Source organism: Tenrec ecaudatus, chromosome 13 (genome assembly GCF_050624435.1).
Source record: "Tenrec ecaudatus isolate mTenEca1 chromosome 13, mTenEca1.hap1, whole genome shotgun sequence".
Classification (NCBI taxonomy): Eukaryota; Metazoa; Chordata; class Mammalia; order Afrosoricida; family Tenrecidae; genus Tenrec; species Tenrec ecaudatus.
Window position 1 is genome coordinate 4,322,557 of NC_134542.1, and position 16,257 is coordinate 4,338,813.

General features: G+C 56.0%; 1 protein-coding gene across 2 annotated transcripts; it reads left to right on the forward strand.

Annotated features, from left to right (window-relative positions):
- Window positions 1-280: 280 nt before the first annotated feature.
- GBX2 (gastrulation brain homeobox 2) lies at window positions 281-2,281 on the forward strand. 2 transcript variants are annotated; one of them, XM_075530298.1, is made up of 2 exons: window positions 281-803; window positions 1,755-2,281. In XM_075530298.1, exons 1-2 carry the CDS (start codon window positions 281-283, stop codon window positions 2,279-2,281), a joined length of 1,050 nt encoding a protein of 349 aa, XP_075386413.1. The 2 variants fall into 2 exon arrangements, with proteins under 2 accessions (XP_075386413.1, XP_075386414.1); XM_075530299.1 differs by having other exon boundaries at window positions 281-807; window positions 1,722-1,791.
- The last annotated feature ends 13,976 nt before the right edge of the window (window positions 2,282-16,257 follow it).

Below are 16,257 nucleotides of genomic sequence, written 5' to 3' on the forward strand. Positions count from 1 at the left end.
GCCAGCGGCCCGCGGAGGCACGGGCGCCCGCACCGAGCGGCCGACGGACGCCCGCACGCACGGACGGCGGCGAGCCGGGGCCAGGGCCCAGCCGCACTGCGCCGGCCCGGGCGGTCTCCTCGCGGGCGCACGGCCTTCCCGCGCCGCCAGCCGAACCCCCGGGCATGCGGTGCGCCCGGGACTGACGGCCGGCGGCGCCTGCTCCCCCGGCTCCCGCGGGGCTCCCGGCGGCGCGTTGCGGTCACTTGTCGCCGCTCGCCGGCCTCCCCCGAGCGCGTCTATGAGCGCAGCGCTCCCGCCGTCGCTAAGGATGATGCAGCGCCCGCTGGGGAGCAGCACCGCCTTCAGCATCGACTCGCTGATCGGCAGCCCGCCGCAGCCCAGCCCCGGCCACTTCGTCTACACCGGCTACCCCATGTTCATGCCCTACCGGCCGGTGGTGCTGCCCCCGCCGCCGCCGCCGCCGCCCGCGCTGCCCCAGGCCGCGCTGCAGCCGGCGCTGCCGCCCGCGCACCCGCACCATCAGATCCCCAGCCTGCCCACCGGCTTCTGCTCCAGCCTGGCGCAGGGCATGGCGCTCACCTCCACGCTCATGGCCACGCTGCCCGGAGGCTTCTCCTCGGCGCCCCAGCACCAGGAGGCGGCGGCCGGCCGCAAGTTCGCGCCGCAGCCGCTGCCCGGCGCCGGCAACTTCGACAAGGCGGAAGCGCTGCAAGCCGACACGGACGACGGCAAGGGCTTCCTGGCCAAGGAGGGCTCGCTGCTCGCCTTCTCGGCGGCGGAGGCGGTGCAGGCGTCGCTTGGTGAGTCCGCGGCGGCGCGCGCGGCGGGGCGGGGGGGCGCGAGGGGCGAGGCCGCGCCCCCGCCGACCCCCGCCCTGCTCCCCCCGCCCAGGAGGCGCGCCTCGGGGCCTCCCAGGGCGGGGAGCCCACGCCACCAGCGGGCTCCCTGGGGGGCGCTTAGCGCCCCAGCCAGCTGCCGCGAGAGCGGTTAGCCGTCTGGCCACGCGTTTGGCCCTGGCCCGCCCCCCGTCCCCGCTGTGACCTGGGGTCCCGGCTAGGAGGCAGTCCGCAGGGGGACAGGTTGGGCTGCGGATTGGAGCCTTCTGGGAAGGAGCAGGAGGGTGGGGGTGGGGGGAGCTACTGGTGGCTGAGCACAGAATTGGGTACCTGGGGTGGGGTGGGGTGTGTGCGCGCCTGATGTCTGATGTGGGCTGCGAACTTCTTCCGGGGCTATAAAACTTCCCTTTGACCAACATTATGTGTCTCTGAAAAAGAAAAGAAAAATCTAGGATTTGCACCCTTCGGCTTATACACACACACCACGGGGCAGTGATGGAATTCACTCTCTAATTGTCACTCCCGGGGACACAAAGTGGATACACACACACACACACACAGTCCTCACCCAGCCCCCAGCCGGCGACAAAGGGGGCGCCTTCTGAGTCGCCGGCTTCCTTTTCATCCAGCTACCGGCGAGGCAGGGACGGCGAGAGAGGCCTGGCAGCCCCGTGAGTGATGATTCTGGACATAGGGTTGTCGCCCATCCAGTCCCCTCCTCTCCTTTGAGCTTTCTCACGCTCCCCACCGCACCCCTCAAAGGCCAGGAAATCACAATGTGTTAGAAAAACCAACGGATCCGAGCGGGGGGGAGGGGGGTGTTGGGGTAGGGTGGATGTCCAGCGAGTGGCTGCGGGAAGGACAGGCCGGCCGGGTGCGGAGTGTAATTAAACGCCGTTTGGTTTTCGCTTTCAGTCGGGGCTGTCAGAGGGCAAGGGAAAGACGAGTCTAAGGTGGAAGACGACCCCAAGGGCAAGGAGGAGAGCTTCTCGCTCGAGAGCGACCTGGACTACAGCTCCGATGACAATCTGCCGGGCCAGGCGGCGCACAAGGAGGAGGACGCGGGCCACGCGCTGGATGAACCCCAGGCGAGCGGCGGCGCCGCCGCGGGCAGCACCACATCCACCGGCAAGAACCGGCGGCGGCGGACTGCCTTCACCAGCGAGCAGCTGCTGGAACTGGAGAAAGAATTCCACTGCAAGAAGTACCTGTCGCTGACGGAGCGCTCGCAGATCGCCCACGCGCTCAAGCTCAGCGAGGTGCAGGTGAAAATCTGGTTCCAGAACCGTCGAGCCAAGTGGAAACGGGTGAAGGCGGGCAATGCCAACTCCAAGACCGGGGAGCCCTCCCGAAACCCCAAGATCGTTGTCCCCATCCCGGTCCACGTCAGCAGGTTTGCCATCCGCAGTCAGCATCAGCAGCTGGAGCAGGCTCGGCCCTGAGACGCTAGGACCGCCTGGTCTGCAACCGAAGCTGGAGCAAGCAACCTCAGCGGCTTTTACAAGGTCTGAGTGAAAATCCAAGCCACCCCTAACTTCGGATGTCCCAAGTCAATGGAGAACCTCTCCTCTACCCAGGCTTCAGAGACTGCTCTCCAAGGCGACCCGCCACAGCAGAAAGACAAACTAAATATTTATTATGCTCTCTTACTTTGTACATAGATATCTATATAGACCGCAGTATTTTGAAAGGCACAGCCTCGGCTTACCGGCCAGGAGAAAACACTCCCACCGCTGTCACCTGCTGTCCGTAGCTGCCACCGGTCCCCATTTTTGCCCAAGGTAACAGGGGAACCTCAAGAACAAACACTAGGGGTTGACCTGCTTTTTGTTTCTGCTTTCGGCTTTTTGAGTTCACTGTGAAGCAGGCCCTGTGGGCCATCCCACCTTCGGTTCTGTTCAGCCTGGCTTCCTTTCCCCGGGGGCCCACTCCTACCTGAGCCGTATCTGCAGCGGCTGAGCACGTCTGGGTCCGTGTTTAATTTATTTCAATGTAGCTTATGTTCTTTTTAAGTTATGACATTGAAACAGTCTCAGTCTTGTGAATAATAAAAAGGAGGAGAAAGAGTAAAAAGCAAGAAAAAAACCAAGAAGGGCCCCTCCCTGGGCCTCATCCATGTGTCCAGAGTCAGATGGTCTGGGACAAGCCCTGGGCAATTGGTCCCCTGTCCAAGTCACCTCGGGTTAGGCTGTCAATTGGAGGAGGGCACGAGCTGCCGTTGGGTTATGTTGGGTAACCTGGTTCCACTTTAGAGAGCTAACCTGGACCCTTGCCCAGCCTAAGCAGGCCCCAGGGGGGCTGGGCAAGTGGTCAGGGGCGATGGGAGAGGAAGCAGGCCTGGTACCCATTGCTGCTCTGCCCCAACTCGGGAGCCTGTACATTGACTAGAATGGGGCTTTGGCATTTCCTGGTCATCCTCCCAGCCTCAAAGAAGATGTGCCCCCAGCACGGAGCCCATAAATCAGCCCCCAGGCTCAGCTTGTGGCAGGCGCATCCCTCAGCCAGCTGAGCCCTGCAGCCTTCGCTCCAGGCACCAGGGGGTCATGGGGAGCTCCCCCAAGGCCCCAGACAGGGTCGCAGGGTGCGGGACCCGCCACCCACCCACCCTGAGGGTGCCTGGGCCTGCAGCTCCACAGAAACAGAAGCAGAGGGACTCAGTGGAGTTAGAGGCACCTGGAGTCTGGCCCCAAGGGCACGGACACTGGGTTCCCACACCACCGCTGGTGCTGCACCTGTTTCCCTCAGTGGTGTCTGCCCGACGGACAGCCCAGCGCCCCGGGACAGGATGGGCTGCGACAGCCAGCCTGTGAGACAAGCCTGTCAGGGTCAGTGGGTGGAGAAACAGCACTGGAGCAGCCATGGGAGGAACCTTGGGCTTCTGCCACCTGGGGCTTCCGAAAGGAGCCAGGCCAGGCTTGGACACCAGCGTGGCTTAGTCCCACAGGGGAAAGGCAATGCCGAGGGTCAGCACTTCACTGTGGGTTACAGCCGGCCACCTCCGTGCGGCTGAGGGGTCTGGACCCGGGCTCAGAGGCTTGCCAGGACCCCATGGCCACCGGGTATGGGCGGGGACATTTGCCGCAGTGCTTTCGGAACCTATCCACCCAGCGAAATGGCTTCCTGTACAATCAACCCAACAGCCAGTCCCTAGGGCCTCCGCCCGGCTTGCAGAAACTTGTGGGACAGTAGACTGGGGTCTGCCCTGGCTTATGGTGCACAGGGCTGGGGCATCTCCCCTATCCCAACAGCCGGTGCGACGCCCCCCCTCCCCCCGTCTGGTGGGCGCCATCTGCTCAGGAAGGTCCCCACTGATCATACACCGGCTGCTGCGGCACCGGAGGATCTCTAGGGACACCCCCTCACACACACCTGGGTCACTCCAGATCCAGGCCTGTGGCTGGTGATGTGGGTCACCTGAACTGACGTTGGGGCTCTAGTGGAATGCTCCCCCAAATTAAGAACAGGCATTCCTCTGCTCCTGGAGGTCTTGGTCTCTCTCCCACAAGAACAGGTGCAACCACCTTTTCCAAAAGCCCTTAGAGCAGATAGGGGGCCTGGCCTGCGGCTGGAGCAGCTTGGACTATACAAGCCCCCTGAGACAGTGAGACCTCTGTTAGTCTAGGAAAGCCACGCTCCCACTGTCTGAGCAGCCTTCGAGGAACCTCATTCCTTAGGGGTGAATTCTCCTTAGCCCTTTGGGGAAGCTGAGGAAGAGATGCAGAGAGCTTCCCAGCCCGGTGGAGGAGGGGCACCCAGCCCTACTGTCCTCTCAAAGGGTGAGCGCCTGGGGTGCCCTGCAGACCGCAGGGAGGCCAAGGCCCGAGAGACAGGCCGAGGGAGGAAGATAAACAAGCAGGGTCTGATGGCCGTTGTCATCATGACCATCATCAGACTTTCATTTGGCTGCCTAATGAGTCACATCGCAGGCAGAGAGAAAAATTGTCAATCGCCTGGGCCCTAATGAATTTTTTTGCAAATTGTAATCAAGCCAGGCCGTCTCAGCTGGCTGATTAATGAGACCCACGAGGCTCGGCCAGCACCTCGGCTTTTTATTCCATCTCGTTCTCCCAGCACTAAATTAACAGCAACTTGTCTGAGCTTCAAATTAACTCCCAATGATTAATTCTGATGGGGGGGGCCTGAAGAATAGCTTCTTCTAATAGGCTCTGGCCTGAGATGCTGTTGGAAATTAATACACTTCCCCTTTGGCTGCCGGCTTTAATCCAAGGTTGGGTTTTGACATCACTATATTTGTTGTTACAATAAATTCCACTTACATCTGCAGATCAAATAATTACTACGCGGGAGAAGGCCGCAGACCTGCACCCCCAGAAGGTGCTGGGGCAACTTGAGGCTGCCCCCAAGGACCAGGGTAGGAATCTGAGGGAGGTGGGGGGGGGGTCACACAGAACAGCCCCTGAAACTGGAGACCCTCTTACCTTCATTCCCCTGTGAGCTCAGCCCTCACCCCCCAGGCCCTTTGAAGCCCACTCCCCAAGCTCCAAGCTCCTGGGGCAGTGCCCTCTCCCTCTTCTGCAGAGGATGGGCAGCCTCAAAGCGCTACCACCAGATGAAAAAAAAACAAAAACCTGAGCAGTAGGGGCCCTGGCCTTCCCAAGGCCTGGAATCTTCGAGAAATAGCGCATGCTTCTGCGCCTAGCTTTCTGCTGAAACCCACCCTCTCCTGATTTCCAGCGCCCTGCTGAGAGCCTTTCCAACTAAATGGGGAGAGATGAGGAAGCGCCGGATGCTCTGGAAGAGGGCCGGGCCTCACCAGCCTTTCCTTTCAGGTTTGTGGTAGGCAGGACTGGCAATGCAAGATGCCCTAGCTCTGGGGTCAGCACCCTGCTCCTTCTCATTGCCAATTGTCTAGCGTAATTGGCCTAATCATCTCAGGAGCCTCGGGCCAGCCTTGCGCAGGGCCTTTAGCAGCTCTCTCCAGCCCCAGGCCTGTCCTGAGCTGAGCTGCTTGGTCCTCCCACTGAAAGGGAACCTCCCCATGGGGGGCGAGAAGCTGCACTGATGCTCACATGCCAGGCGTAGGGATGCAGACACCGATTCAATTCGTTCTGGATTTGAGGCCCTCCTGGTACCGGAACCCATTGGCCCATGGACCACCCAGCTGTGCAAACGGGCCCTAGCGCCCTAGATAGCTACTCTCCTGCTGATTTGGCAGCCTCTGAGAAGGAGCACCGTGTGTGTGTGTGTGTGTGTGTGTGTGTGTGTGTTTCACCCCTAGTTCTGTCCCCAGAGCCCGGGCCTCCACTGGGCACTTGCTCCCAAACCCATTGGACACTCTCCCCGCGGACACTTGTAGACGGGCCTCCACAGTGCTGGGGTCCGGGCGTCCCAAGGTCTGGGGGAGCGGCGGCTCAGAGTCTAGGGGGACAGCCCAGGCACACTGACGGCATTAATCTTCATCTCGGGTCCTTATGGTGCAAAGGGAGAAATATGATCCCGTAAGTCACACCGTCAAGGTAATAAAGTGCCTGACCCTCCGCGTGAAAGCAACACCATATGCACAGAGACAACACCGATTACAAACGACATCATCACCACAGAGGCCCTGTTTCAACCGTTCCCAAGTGGGAGGCCCAGGCCAACTTCCGCTGCCCACCTGCCATGGCTTTGGGGAGCGGTCAAGCGGCTCGGCTTGTATCCCTCCAAGGGCTGGCTGCAGTCCGAGCACTCCAGCCAGTACCGCCTCTGGCCGGCCTGCACCCGGGAGGAGGAGCCCAGGAGCTGTGGGGGCCCCAGGACCTCGGGGCGGGGAGGAAGGCAGGCCCCACGGCTGCTCGGACTCTGAAGCTCTGAGCTCCCGCTGGGCCTTGGGGTGCAGGGTGTGCGTGTGGGTGTATCGCGTGAGTGCACATGGGCTGGGAGCACTGGCTCTCCCTGGCATCTCCCGTCCCCTGCCTGGGACAAGTGGTCCTCATCCCTAAAGCACCAGCCGACACTGGCGAAACCCAAACCGTCAGAAGATCAAGCCGAGCACCCACCCGATGAAGCCTGTCGTTTCAGCTCCACAGTCTGTCCCCCACCCTGGACCGCAGGAAGCCCCTCCCAGGGCCGCTGAGCCAGATTCCTGATTTCTCCTGGTTTGCCCTCTGAACTCGCTGCACTCCCCCTCCCCCTCCCCCTCCCTCCTGTGGAGAGCCTCCGCTCCAGTCTCAGTCTCTCGCCCCGCCCCAGCTCACTCTACATCACTCAAGCCCCCCACCCTCACCCCCTGCTGGTCTTTGGGCTCTCTGGACCGCCTGACTCTACCCTGCAGTCCACCTTCCATCTCGGCGACCAGCCCGCCTCATGCCCCTTGTCCTCAGTACCAAGTCCTCCTCAGGCCAGCCACTCTGGTCCTGGGCAGGAAAAGACCACCACATGGCCAGGTGACCTGTCCTGCCCTCTCTGTCCACCCCATGGAGTCCTCATCCTGGGCTCCAGGTCCGACCCCACTCCCTCACCTCCTGTCTGGAGGATGGCTCCAGACAGCTCTCTAACCGGAACTGGCATCTGCGCCCCAGGTAGGGCCGAGGCCGCAGGGTGGCCATGACCTGGAGGCTTTGAAGGCCAGTCCCCAGGGCAGCTGCCTCCAAAGCGGTCACCCCTTTATTTGCCGCCATGGGAGGCCTCACAGCCTTTGTCATTCAGGCCTGTGTCTGGCGTGACTGCACGGAATGACAAGAGCTCTGGGGAGATTACTCAACCCTGATCCCACCCCTTTACCCACCTTCCAGTGGGCACCTGGCTCAGCTAGGCCCCAGGAGTGCCACCTGGGATGGGGCAGCCTCCTGACCCAGCTCTGCATAACAAGGCTACTATGGCAGGTGGGATTGGCTGGGCTCACCCAGGATGCACCAGCCCCTGGAGCATCTGCAGCGGTGGAGCAAGCCAGCACTTGGCAGGCTCCCTCCCTCCTTCCCTTTCTGCAGAATCTCAGATGGTGGGATGGTTGCTGGGATCGTGGTGGTGCCCAGATCACCCAGCCTGACTGCTCTGGGTCTCGGTCTCTCCTCAGTCTCTCGCCTTTTCTAGCCTGGAGGTCAGGAGCAGGCTTGAACCATGGGCCTGAGTGTCTGTGTGTAGCTGGGAGGGATAGGGAGGCCAGGTGGGGGAGGGCTGGGTGGAAAGAGCATTTGGGGGCCAGTGAACACACACACACACACACACACACACACACACACGCGTTGCAGGGCTCTGCAGCTTAGATGATGGTTCTCTTCTTCTTAGTGGAGAGTCCATGCTAGCAGTCCCAGTAGTTACACATTGGGCTGCTACCCTCAAGGCCACCAGTTCAAAAACCACCAGCCTTTTCTTGGGAGAAAGATGAGGCTTTCTACCCTTGTAGTGCCCGTCTCAAAAACCCACAGGGGACAGTTCCACCCTGTCTGGCAGGGTCTCTGTGAGTCAGTATCTGCTCCATGGGCAGTGTTGTTGTTTGGAATGACGCAGAAAGCAGGGACAGGAGGAGCCAGGGGGATTTCTCTGGGCTCACAGCGATCCTTGTGGTTCTGCGTAGAACTGCTCCCTTGGTTCTCCGGGCTGGGATGCTTACAGAGATGATGGTATCCGTCTTTCGTCCTGGGAGCGACCCGGTGGGTTCAAACTGCAAACCTTTCGCACTGCAAGCAGCTTTGTGGCTGTACCTCCTTCCCCTCATACTTTTGCTTCTTTGCCTGGTGGGTGAGCAAGGGCCGCTTGGCCACCAGCCCAGCCTCCTTGGTTTCTGGAGAGGTTGGTCGATGCAGGAGAGAGGAGAAGTCTTTGGCCCTGGAAGGTCCTTTTGCCCTTGACCATGAACCTACAGGTTGACATTTCCAGCACACCCAGAAGGAAGGCCTGACCCACTGCTTCTGTCAGAGGGACAGCCCACATAAATTCCAGGGCACAGTTCTCCTCTGTCAGGGACAGGGTCTCTGTGAGTCAGACTCAATGGGGTAGCAACTGGGGCTCGCTGATGTTTTATGTGGCCTTGGAGCTGTTGGGCCAGCCCACTGCGGACCCAGGGACACCACACTGGTCTCCCATCCTGGGGTCACTCTCAGCCTCGGTCTCCCAGCAGCATCATATGGGCTAATGAGAGCAAGGAGGCAGAGCCGGGGGTCCTGTCGACACGCAGGCCACTGTACCCCTTCCTCGGAGCCTTTGTGGCACAGGAGTTAAGCACTGGGCTGAGATCTGCAAGGTCAGAGGTTTGAAACCACCGGCAGCTCCTTGGGGGAAAGACGGTGTGGCGTTCTACTCCGGTCAAGAGTGACAGTCTCAGAAACTCACGGGGACAGGTCTACCTTGTCCTCTAGGGTCACTATGAGTTGGCATCAACTCAGTGGCGGTGGATTTGGTTTGGGGTTTTCAGTCACCTAGATCAAGTTCTCCTGTGCAGGTCCCCTCAGGGCCACATTCAGTTTCTTCTGTTTGAACACACCCATTGGTGATGCCCATGATTTCAGGCTTGGGCCATTTAATCCTGTCTGTTGTGGAGCTGGTCAGAACTGATGACAGGAGGCAAACTGGTGGTGGGGCCCAGGTCCTCCGTGCAGAAGGAGTCTAAGTTCCAGGAGACACACGGGCTGGTGGCCACGGTGCCCAGCAGGCTTCCAGGGGATGTCTTCCTGCCTCCCCCACCCCTGCTGACCATCTCCACTAGAGTTCTCCTGGAAAGGAAGTGGCCGTGGCTGCCAGCATGTTGTAGCTTATTGGCCCTGACTGGCAAGACACCTTAGCCTGGGGTGGGAAGGGGGGTGGGGTGGATGGGGCAGAGGTGGGGAACCTGGCTCAGTCTTGTTCTCAGCCTCCCTCATGGCACCTGACATGAGTGGGCTCTCTGAAGGTGACACCCCCAGCAGTGAAGTGAGGCCTTGTTTCAGCCAGATCATCACCCCGCTCCCATGTGCACAGCGACCCCTCTGCACCGATCTGCCCAGCTCTTGGGGAGGTGCCCGTGGGATCTGTCAGGGAACCGGCAGGAACATGGAGCTGATGAAAATGCAGGGTGCTTGGGCACTGGGGGGCCACCACCTCTTTTCCCTGAGCTTGGACAAAACAACCTGCCAGGCGAACCCCTGGGGATTCCAGGTGCTAGGTGCAGTGGGGCTGCCAGACTCCCAGAAGGACCCCCGGAGGGCCGCTTGGCACACTGGCTGCTTGGCACCCAAGTGGTCGCTTAAGATGTGTACCTCTGGGACTGTGTTGGAACTTGCGGTCGCTGATTATGCCAGACACATGTGTTCATAGTTTCAACGTGGATCTGCCTTTTCCCTTGGCCCTGGCCGGAACCCTCTCCCCATTCAGATCCTTTCATCTGTCAGCACTCGGGGAGCTCCGAGTGGCTGGAGAAGACTGCTTGGCCCTCACTGAGGGAGGGAGGGAAGATTGGTGGGGGGCTCAGAAAGGGCTTTCCTGGGTGAGTGATTGTAGAGAACCAGCAAAGTCACCCCTGTAGAGGTGGGGGAGCTCCCTAATTAGCCCCTCCCTCCATGAGGAGGGTCACTTGGGGACCCCAGGATGGGCTGTCCTGGGAACCTCCCGGAGGGTGTGACAACCTGGAGGCCTTCTAGAGCCTCTGATACAGAGACCAACCTTCTCCACCAGGGCTGCTGGCGTGGAGAGCGGGGCATTTTGTTGTGGACAATCCCACACGTGACCCCGGTGGGGGTGGAAGAGTGGAACTGTGTCCAGTGGAGAAGACTCAGGCTGCCGTGGTGCCAGGAAGAGGTAGGCAGGTAGCTGCAGCTAAACAGGTGTTGGCAGAGCTTAGTCACCGCTGCCAAGCTGGAGGTGGGCAGTGCCAGGAGGGCTGGGAGGGGCTGGGGGACAGCCGGTGTGGAGCCAGGGCCGCTGGTGTCTCTGCTGATGTCCAAATAAAAAACTCCACTGCCATCACGGCTGTTTGTACTCAGAGCGCCCCCTACAGCACAGAGCAGCATGCGCCGAGGGGTTTCTGAGACTGTCCATCCTACGGGAGCCAACAGCCTCATATTTTAAAATGTTAGTTTTACTGAGCTGTGACTCATATATCACACATTTCCATAGTTCAGCCATGTTAAATATAGGGTTTTGTCATCATCCCTACAATTCATTTTGGAACACTTTCTTCCACCTTAGCTCCCCATTTCCCTCCATTTTCCCCTCCCGTGTCCCCAGTAAACCATTAATCCAGTTATTTTTTCTATAGAGTTTCATATCTACTGGAAAACATGCAAAAATACCCAGCAAATGTGCATTTTTAAAAAGACCAATAACAATATCACAATAAACCAAGGGGAAATTAAAAAAACAAAACCTCAACTGAGAAAAACGCAGGAGATGTTAAAAACTGGAACACATTTTTTTAAGCGGGTGAACAGGAAAATCCAATGATCAGGTCTTACATTGTAACCTAATTACATCCGACAGCCTCATCTTTGTCCTGCAGAACAGCTGGTGGCCCCAAACAGCCCGGCGCACCCCAGGTCCATGGGAGGGTTCAGTGTGATCTCCGTCCAGGTCCCCACAGAATCCCCTTGGAAACGGGACAACAGGATTCTGAAAGCTCACCTGGAGGCACCAGCAAGCACTTGCCGCTGGGAGTTCCAAAGAGAAGCAGAAAGAGATGGGTTTCGTGAGAAAAGCACCCCTGGTCCACTGTGACAAGCTCTCTCCCGAATAGGTGGCATTTATCCATCAACCGAGGCCCAGCAGCAACTCTGTCAGGCAGGTTTGCGCCAACCATGCGGAATTGTTCCTAATTGTCTCTGTTACGACCTGCTCTGCCGATTATTATCACCCTGATTTTGCAGAGGAGAGGCACCAGGGCCCAGAGAGGTTAAGTACCTGCCCAAGGTCACCCAGCGAGCAATCAGCAGAACCAGGATCTAAAGCCCAAGGGGCTGGCTGCCGGATGCAGGCTCGGAAGATTAGGGGATGTAACCGGTCAGTGATTATTACACGGAAGTAGGCTGTGGGATCGGTGGAAATGAGATCAGCAGTCGAGAAAGGCCTGCTGATTCGCAGGTGAGGGAGATGGTTCGAATAGGTGGTGTTTGGACAACTGGCTAATTGGGGGAAAGACAGACCAGCTCCCGCCTCCTATCTAACGCAGATCAATTACAGAGGGATTAAAGGGCTCAACGCATATGAGGAGCGCTTCCAAAGGCAGGGAGGAGAGCCGGCTGAGTAATTAGCTGCTGAGTGTGGAGGACTCGGAGCTGTCGACATAAAAAGTGAGGCCTCTGTGCATGGAAGAGCTCATAAAACAGTTAAACATGGAAGGACCAATTGGGGGGAATGCTTCTCATCGATATGACAGGCAGGCTAATATGTTTCTACATAAAGAGCGAGAATCGAGGCAAAGAAAACTGGGGAAATCCATTGATTACACCGATATTTATGGGCCACTTATGACCAAGCAGATCCTCTTCCGGCCTGGGAGGGAGGGGTAGGATGGAATGTGTGTTCTACTGGGTGAGACCAACACCGCACAAACCCAGAAGTGGTAAGTCGAGGATGGCCAGGTGTTAGACGCCTAAGGGATAGGAAGAAGAATAAGGAGGCGGTGGTGTTGCTAGGTGGCGCTAAGTTGGCTCTGAAGCCTAGCCACGCACGGTAGTTACATAATCTAGTGCCGACTGGAAGATATAAGAATGAAGGGGTGGAGTCTAGACTGTCAATCAGGTCACAGCCGGGTGATGCCTCCTTGTGGGCGTGGCCTCGCGAGGAGGCTCCTGGGAATTTCCTCTGCCTCTCTTGCTGCTTTCACCTTCCCATTGACTAGCCAGGCTGAGACCTGCAGGAGAGCCCTGGATGTGCTTCCACCACCACCGGATCCACAGGACTGTGCACCCACCGGCCTGTGATCTTCCCGCATTCTCCATCATGGCATGTGCTCAGTGAGTTTGAAGAGGGACTTGTGGACTAGTGTCGGACTTATGGGCTAATATCAGACTTATGGACTTGATCTGGCCTGGCTGGGATGTTTTCCTGATATATAACTACTTCTTGATATAAAGCTCTTTCTTATACTTAATGGGTCCCACTGGATTGGTTTCTCTAGTCGGTCCGGCCTGACACATCACTTGATATACCACAGAAAGAAACACTGGCTGGTCCTGCACCATTCTCAAAATAGTTCTTGTTTTTGAGCCCGTTGTTGCAGCCGCAAGGTCGATCCATCTTGTCATTGATCTTGCTCTTTTTTGCAGCCCCTCCACACTTTACCAAGCATGATGTCCTTCTCCAGGGTCTGGTCTCTCTGCATGAGATGAAGTCTCACCATCCTTGCTTCCAAGGAGCATTCTGGCTGTCCTTCTCCCGAGACGGACGTGTTTGTTTTGTGGTCTATGACATTTTCAATACTCTCCCCCACAATCATAATTCAAATCCATCCGTTCGTTTCTGGTCTTACTCATTCTCCAGTTTTCCAAATGCAGATGCAGCGAATGAAAATCTGGCGAGTTGGGTCAAGAGTACGGGCTAGTCCTCAAAGCAACATCTTTGCTCTGGAACACTTGAAAGGAGTCTTTGGCAAACGATTTGCCTAATGCAATACTCCATTTGATATCCATGAGCATTGGCTATGGATCGAAGTAAAACGAAATCTTTGGCTACTTCTCCTCCCCACCCCCCACCCATTTATTATGATGTTGTCTGTCCGTCCAGTTGTGAGGATTTTTATTTATTTTCTTTACACTGAGTTGCAATTCCTACTGAAGGTCCTGGGCCTTAGTCCTCATCAGTAAGTGCTTCAAGCCCTCTTCACTTTCAGCAAGTGGGATTGTGCTGTCTGCATATCGCAGGTTGGTAAAGAGCCTTCCACTAGTCCTGATGCTGCATTCTTCTTCCTTCACAGAGCCCAGCTTCTTGGAGATTTATTCAGGATATAGACTGAATCGGTATGGTGAAAGGATGTAACGCACACCTTTCCTGATTTTTAACCACTCGGTATGAACCTTGCTATTGAAATGACTACCGTACATACTCGAGTATGAGCTAGGTTTGTTTATGCTGAAACACCCCCCCTCCCGGTTTTTTGTGGTAAAATTAGGTGCCTCGGCTTAAACTTGAGTATATACGGCACCTCTTGGTCTATACACAGGTTCTACGTGAGCACACTTAAGTGTTTTGGAATACCCATTCCTTTCAATGTTATCTATGGTTTATTATCATCCAAACAGTGAAATGCCTTTACGTTGTCTAGACGACACAAGTGAACCTCCTCTTTCTGGTCGTCTCTGCTTTCGGCCAAGAGCCGTCTGACATCAGCGATGACATCCCTTGTTCCACGTCCTCTTCTGGTTCTAGTTTGATATGCCGCTGCAACCCTTTTGAATGATCTTCAGCAAAAGTATTATTTGCATGGGATTCAGTAACGTTTTACTCGCATTAATGATATAGTTCAATAATGTCCACACTCCGATGGGTCACTTTTCTTTGGAACGGCCGTAAACGTGACCTCATCTCGTGGTCAAGGTCTTCTGAAGGTCTTCTTGGCATAGACTAGTGATGGCTTCCAGAACGCCACCGCTTCACTTCATTTCTTCTGTTTGCCTTAACTACTCTGCTCACGAGGAAGCTCCAGACACCCTCCTCCCATCCACTTCAGCCTTTCTTTATTTTGCCCTTCCTTTAATAGCCACTGGCTTTCTTCATGTGTCATGTTCTGTTTTTTAATTAAAAGATTATTTTATTGGGGGCTCTTACAGCTCTTATAACAATCCATACATCAATAGTATCAAGCCTATTTGTACTATATATGTTGCCATCATTATTTTCTAAACATTTACTTTCTATTTGAGCCCTTGGTATCCGCTCCTTTCCCCTCTCCTCCTGCCACCCTTGATACATTATAAATTATTACTATTTTCATTCTTACACTGACCGCTGTCTTCCTCCCCCCATGGTTTCCATAGTTTGTCCCCCTTGCGGGGGGAGGTGGGGTTATGAGTTGATCATCATTCCCCCTTTCTCCCCTCCTCTCCCCACCTTCCACCTACTCTCCTGGTATTGCTATTCCCATTCCTGTTCCTGGATTCCATGTGTCGTGAGCTCTTATCTCTTATCTGGACCTGTGTACATGTTCTGGTCTAGCCCACAGTGACAGGTAGGACTGGGGTCATGATAGTGGAGGGTGAGGAAGCCTCAAGGAACCAGAGGAATATTGTGTGTTCATCGGGGCTATACTGCACCCAGATTGACTCATCCCTTGCTTGTGACCCTTCTGTGAAGGGATGTCCTATTGTCTATAGATGGGTTTGGGGTTTCTGCTTCGACCCTCCTCATTCTAAATGATATGGTTTTGTTTGTTTGTTTGTTTGTTTGTTTGTTTGGGGTCTTCTGATGCCTGTGACCTGGTCCAGTGGACACCTCCATGTGTTACATTCTTGATGCCATTCCACAGCTCACCTGATCTGCTGCATGAGCATTCAGAACTCCCCATCTCTTCTTGAGGCGCTCTCTAAGTTCAGGTGGGACATACCACAGGTCAAGCTTCGGCTCTTGTGGACTTGTTTTTATTTTCATCAACTTCACCCTGAACCTGCGTATGAGCCACCGATGGTCTGTTCCACAGTCGGGCACAGGCCTGGTGTTAGCTGCTGACATTGAGCTTATTCTCGCCATCTTCTCCATTGTCTCTCGCCACAGAGGTAGACAATCTGATGCCGGCATAGTCCATCTGGTCCACCACCAGGCAAATTCTACCATGTGACCGGCAGCTTGGTTACTGTCACCAAGGCCACATTTTCCACGTACTGATCCTTCCTCATCAGTTCCAACTTTTCCATTCTGATCACCAGTAAGTATCCATGCACCTCAATTACATGCTTGATCAGGTTCAGACTGAAGAAGCTGGTAGACTTCTTGAGTTTCTCCCACACTGGCTTTAGTGGTTGTTATGTACACTTGAATGATGGTTGCATGACTAGAATTTCCTTTGTAAGAATTAGTATTAATATAACTGATTGGGTAAGGATGCAGGAAAAGCCCCAAATCAAATTCATTGCCATTGAGTCAGTTCCAGTTCCTAGCCAGCCTGTGTAGGATTTCTGAGACAGTAAATCTTTATGGGGCTGACAGCCTCGTTTTTCTCTCATGGATTTGAACTGCTAACCTTTCCGTTAGCCGCCAAGAGTTTAACCGCAGGGCCAGCAGGGCTCATTTATTTGCTCATAGACCTGAAATTGTTTAAACTCCCAAAGATATCATCTAAAACCCAAATGATTGAAGATAAACAAGGGCCATCCAGCTGAGAAGCAACAAAGCCCACATGGAGGAAGCACACCAGCCTGTGTGATCATGAGGTGTCGATGGGATCAGGTATCAGGCATCAAAGACCCAGAACAAAAAATCATATCATTGTGAATGAGGGGGTGGTTGGAGTGGAGATCCAAAGCCCATCTGTAGACAATTGGACATCCCCTTACAGAAGGGTCACAAGGAAGAGATG

Bases quoted from the DNA above. Each gene is read 5' to 3' on its own strand.
- GBX2 (XM_075530298.1), top strand. From the start codon at position 281: ATGAGCGCAGCGCTCCCGCCGTCGCTAAGGATGATGCAGCGCCCGCTG. The intron at 804-1,754 runs GTGAGTCCGCGG...TTTCGCTTTCAG, and splicing joins GGCGGTGCAGGCGTCGCTTG to TCGGGGCTGTCAGAGGGCAA.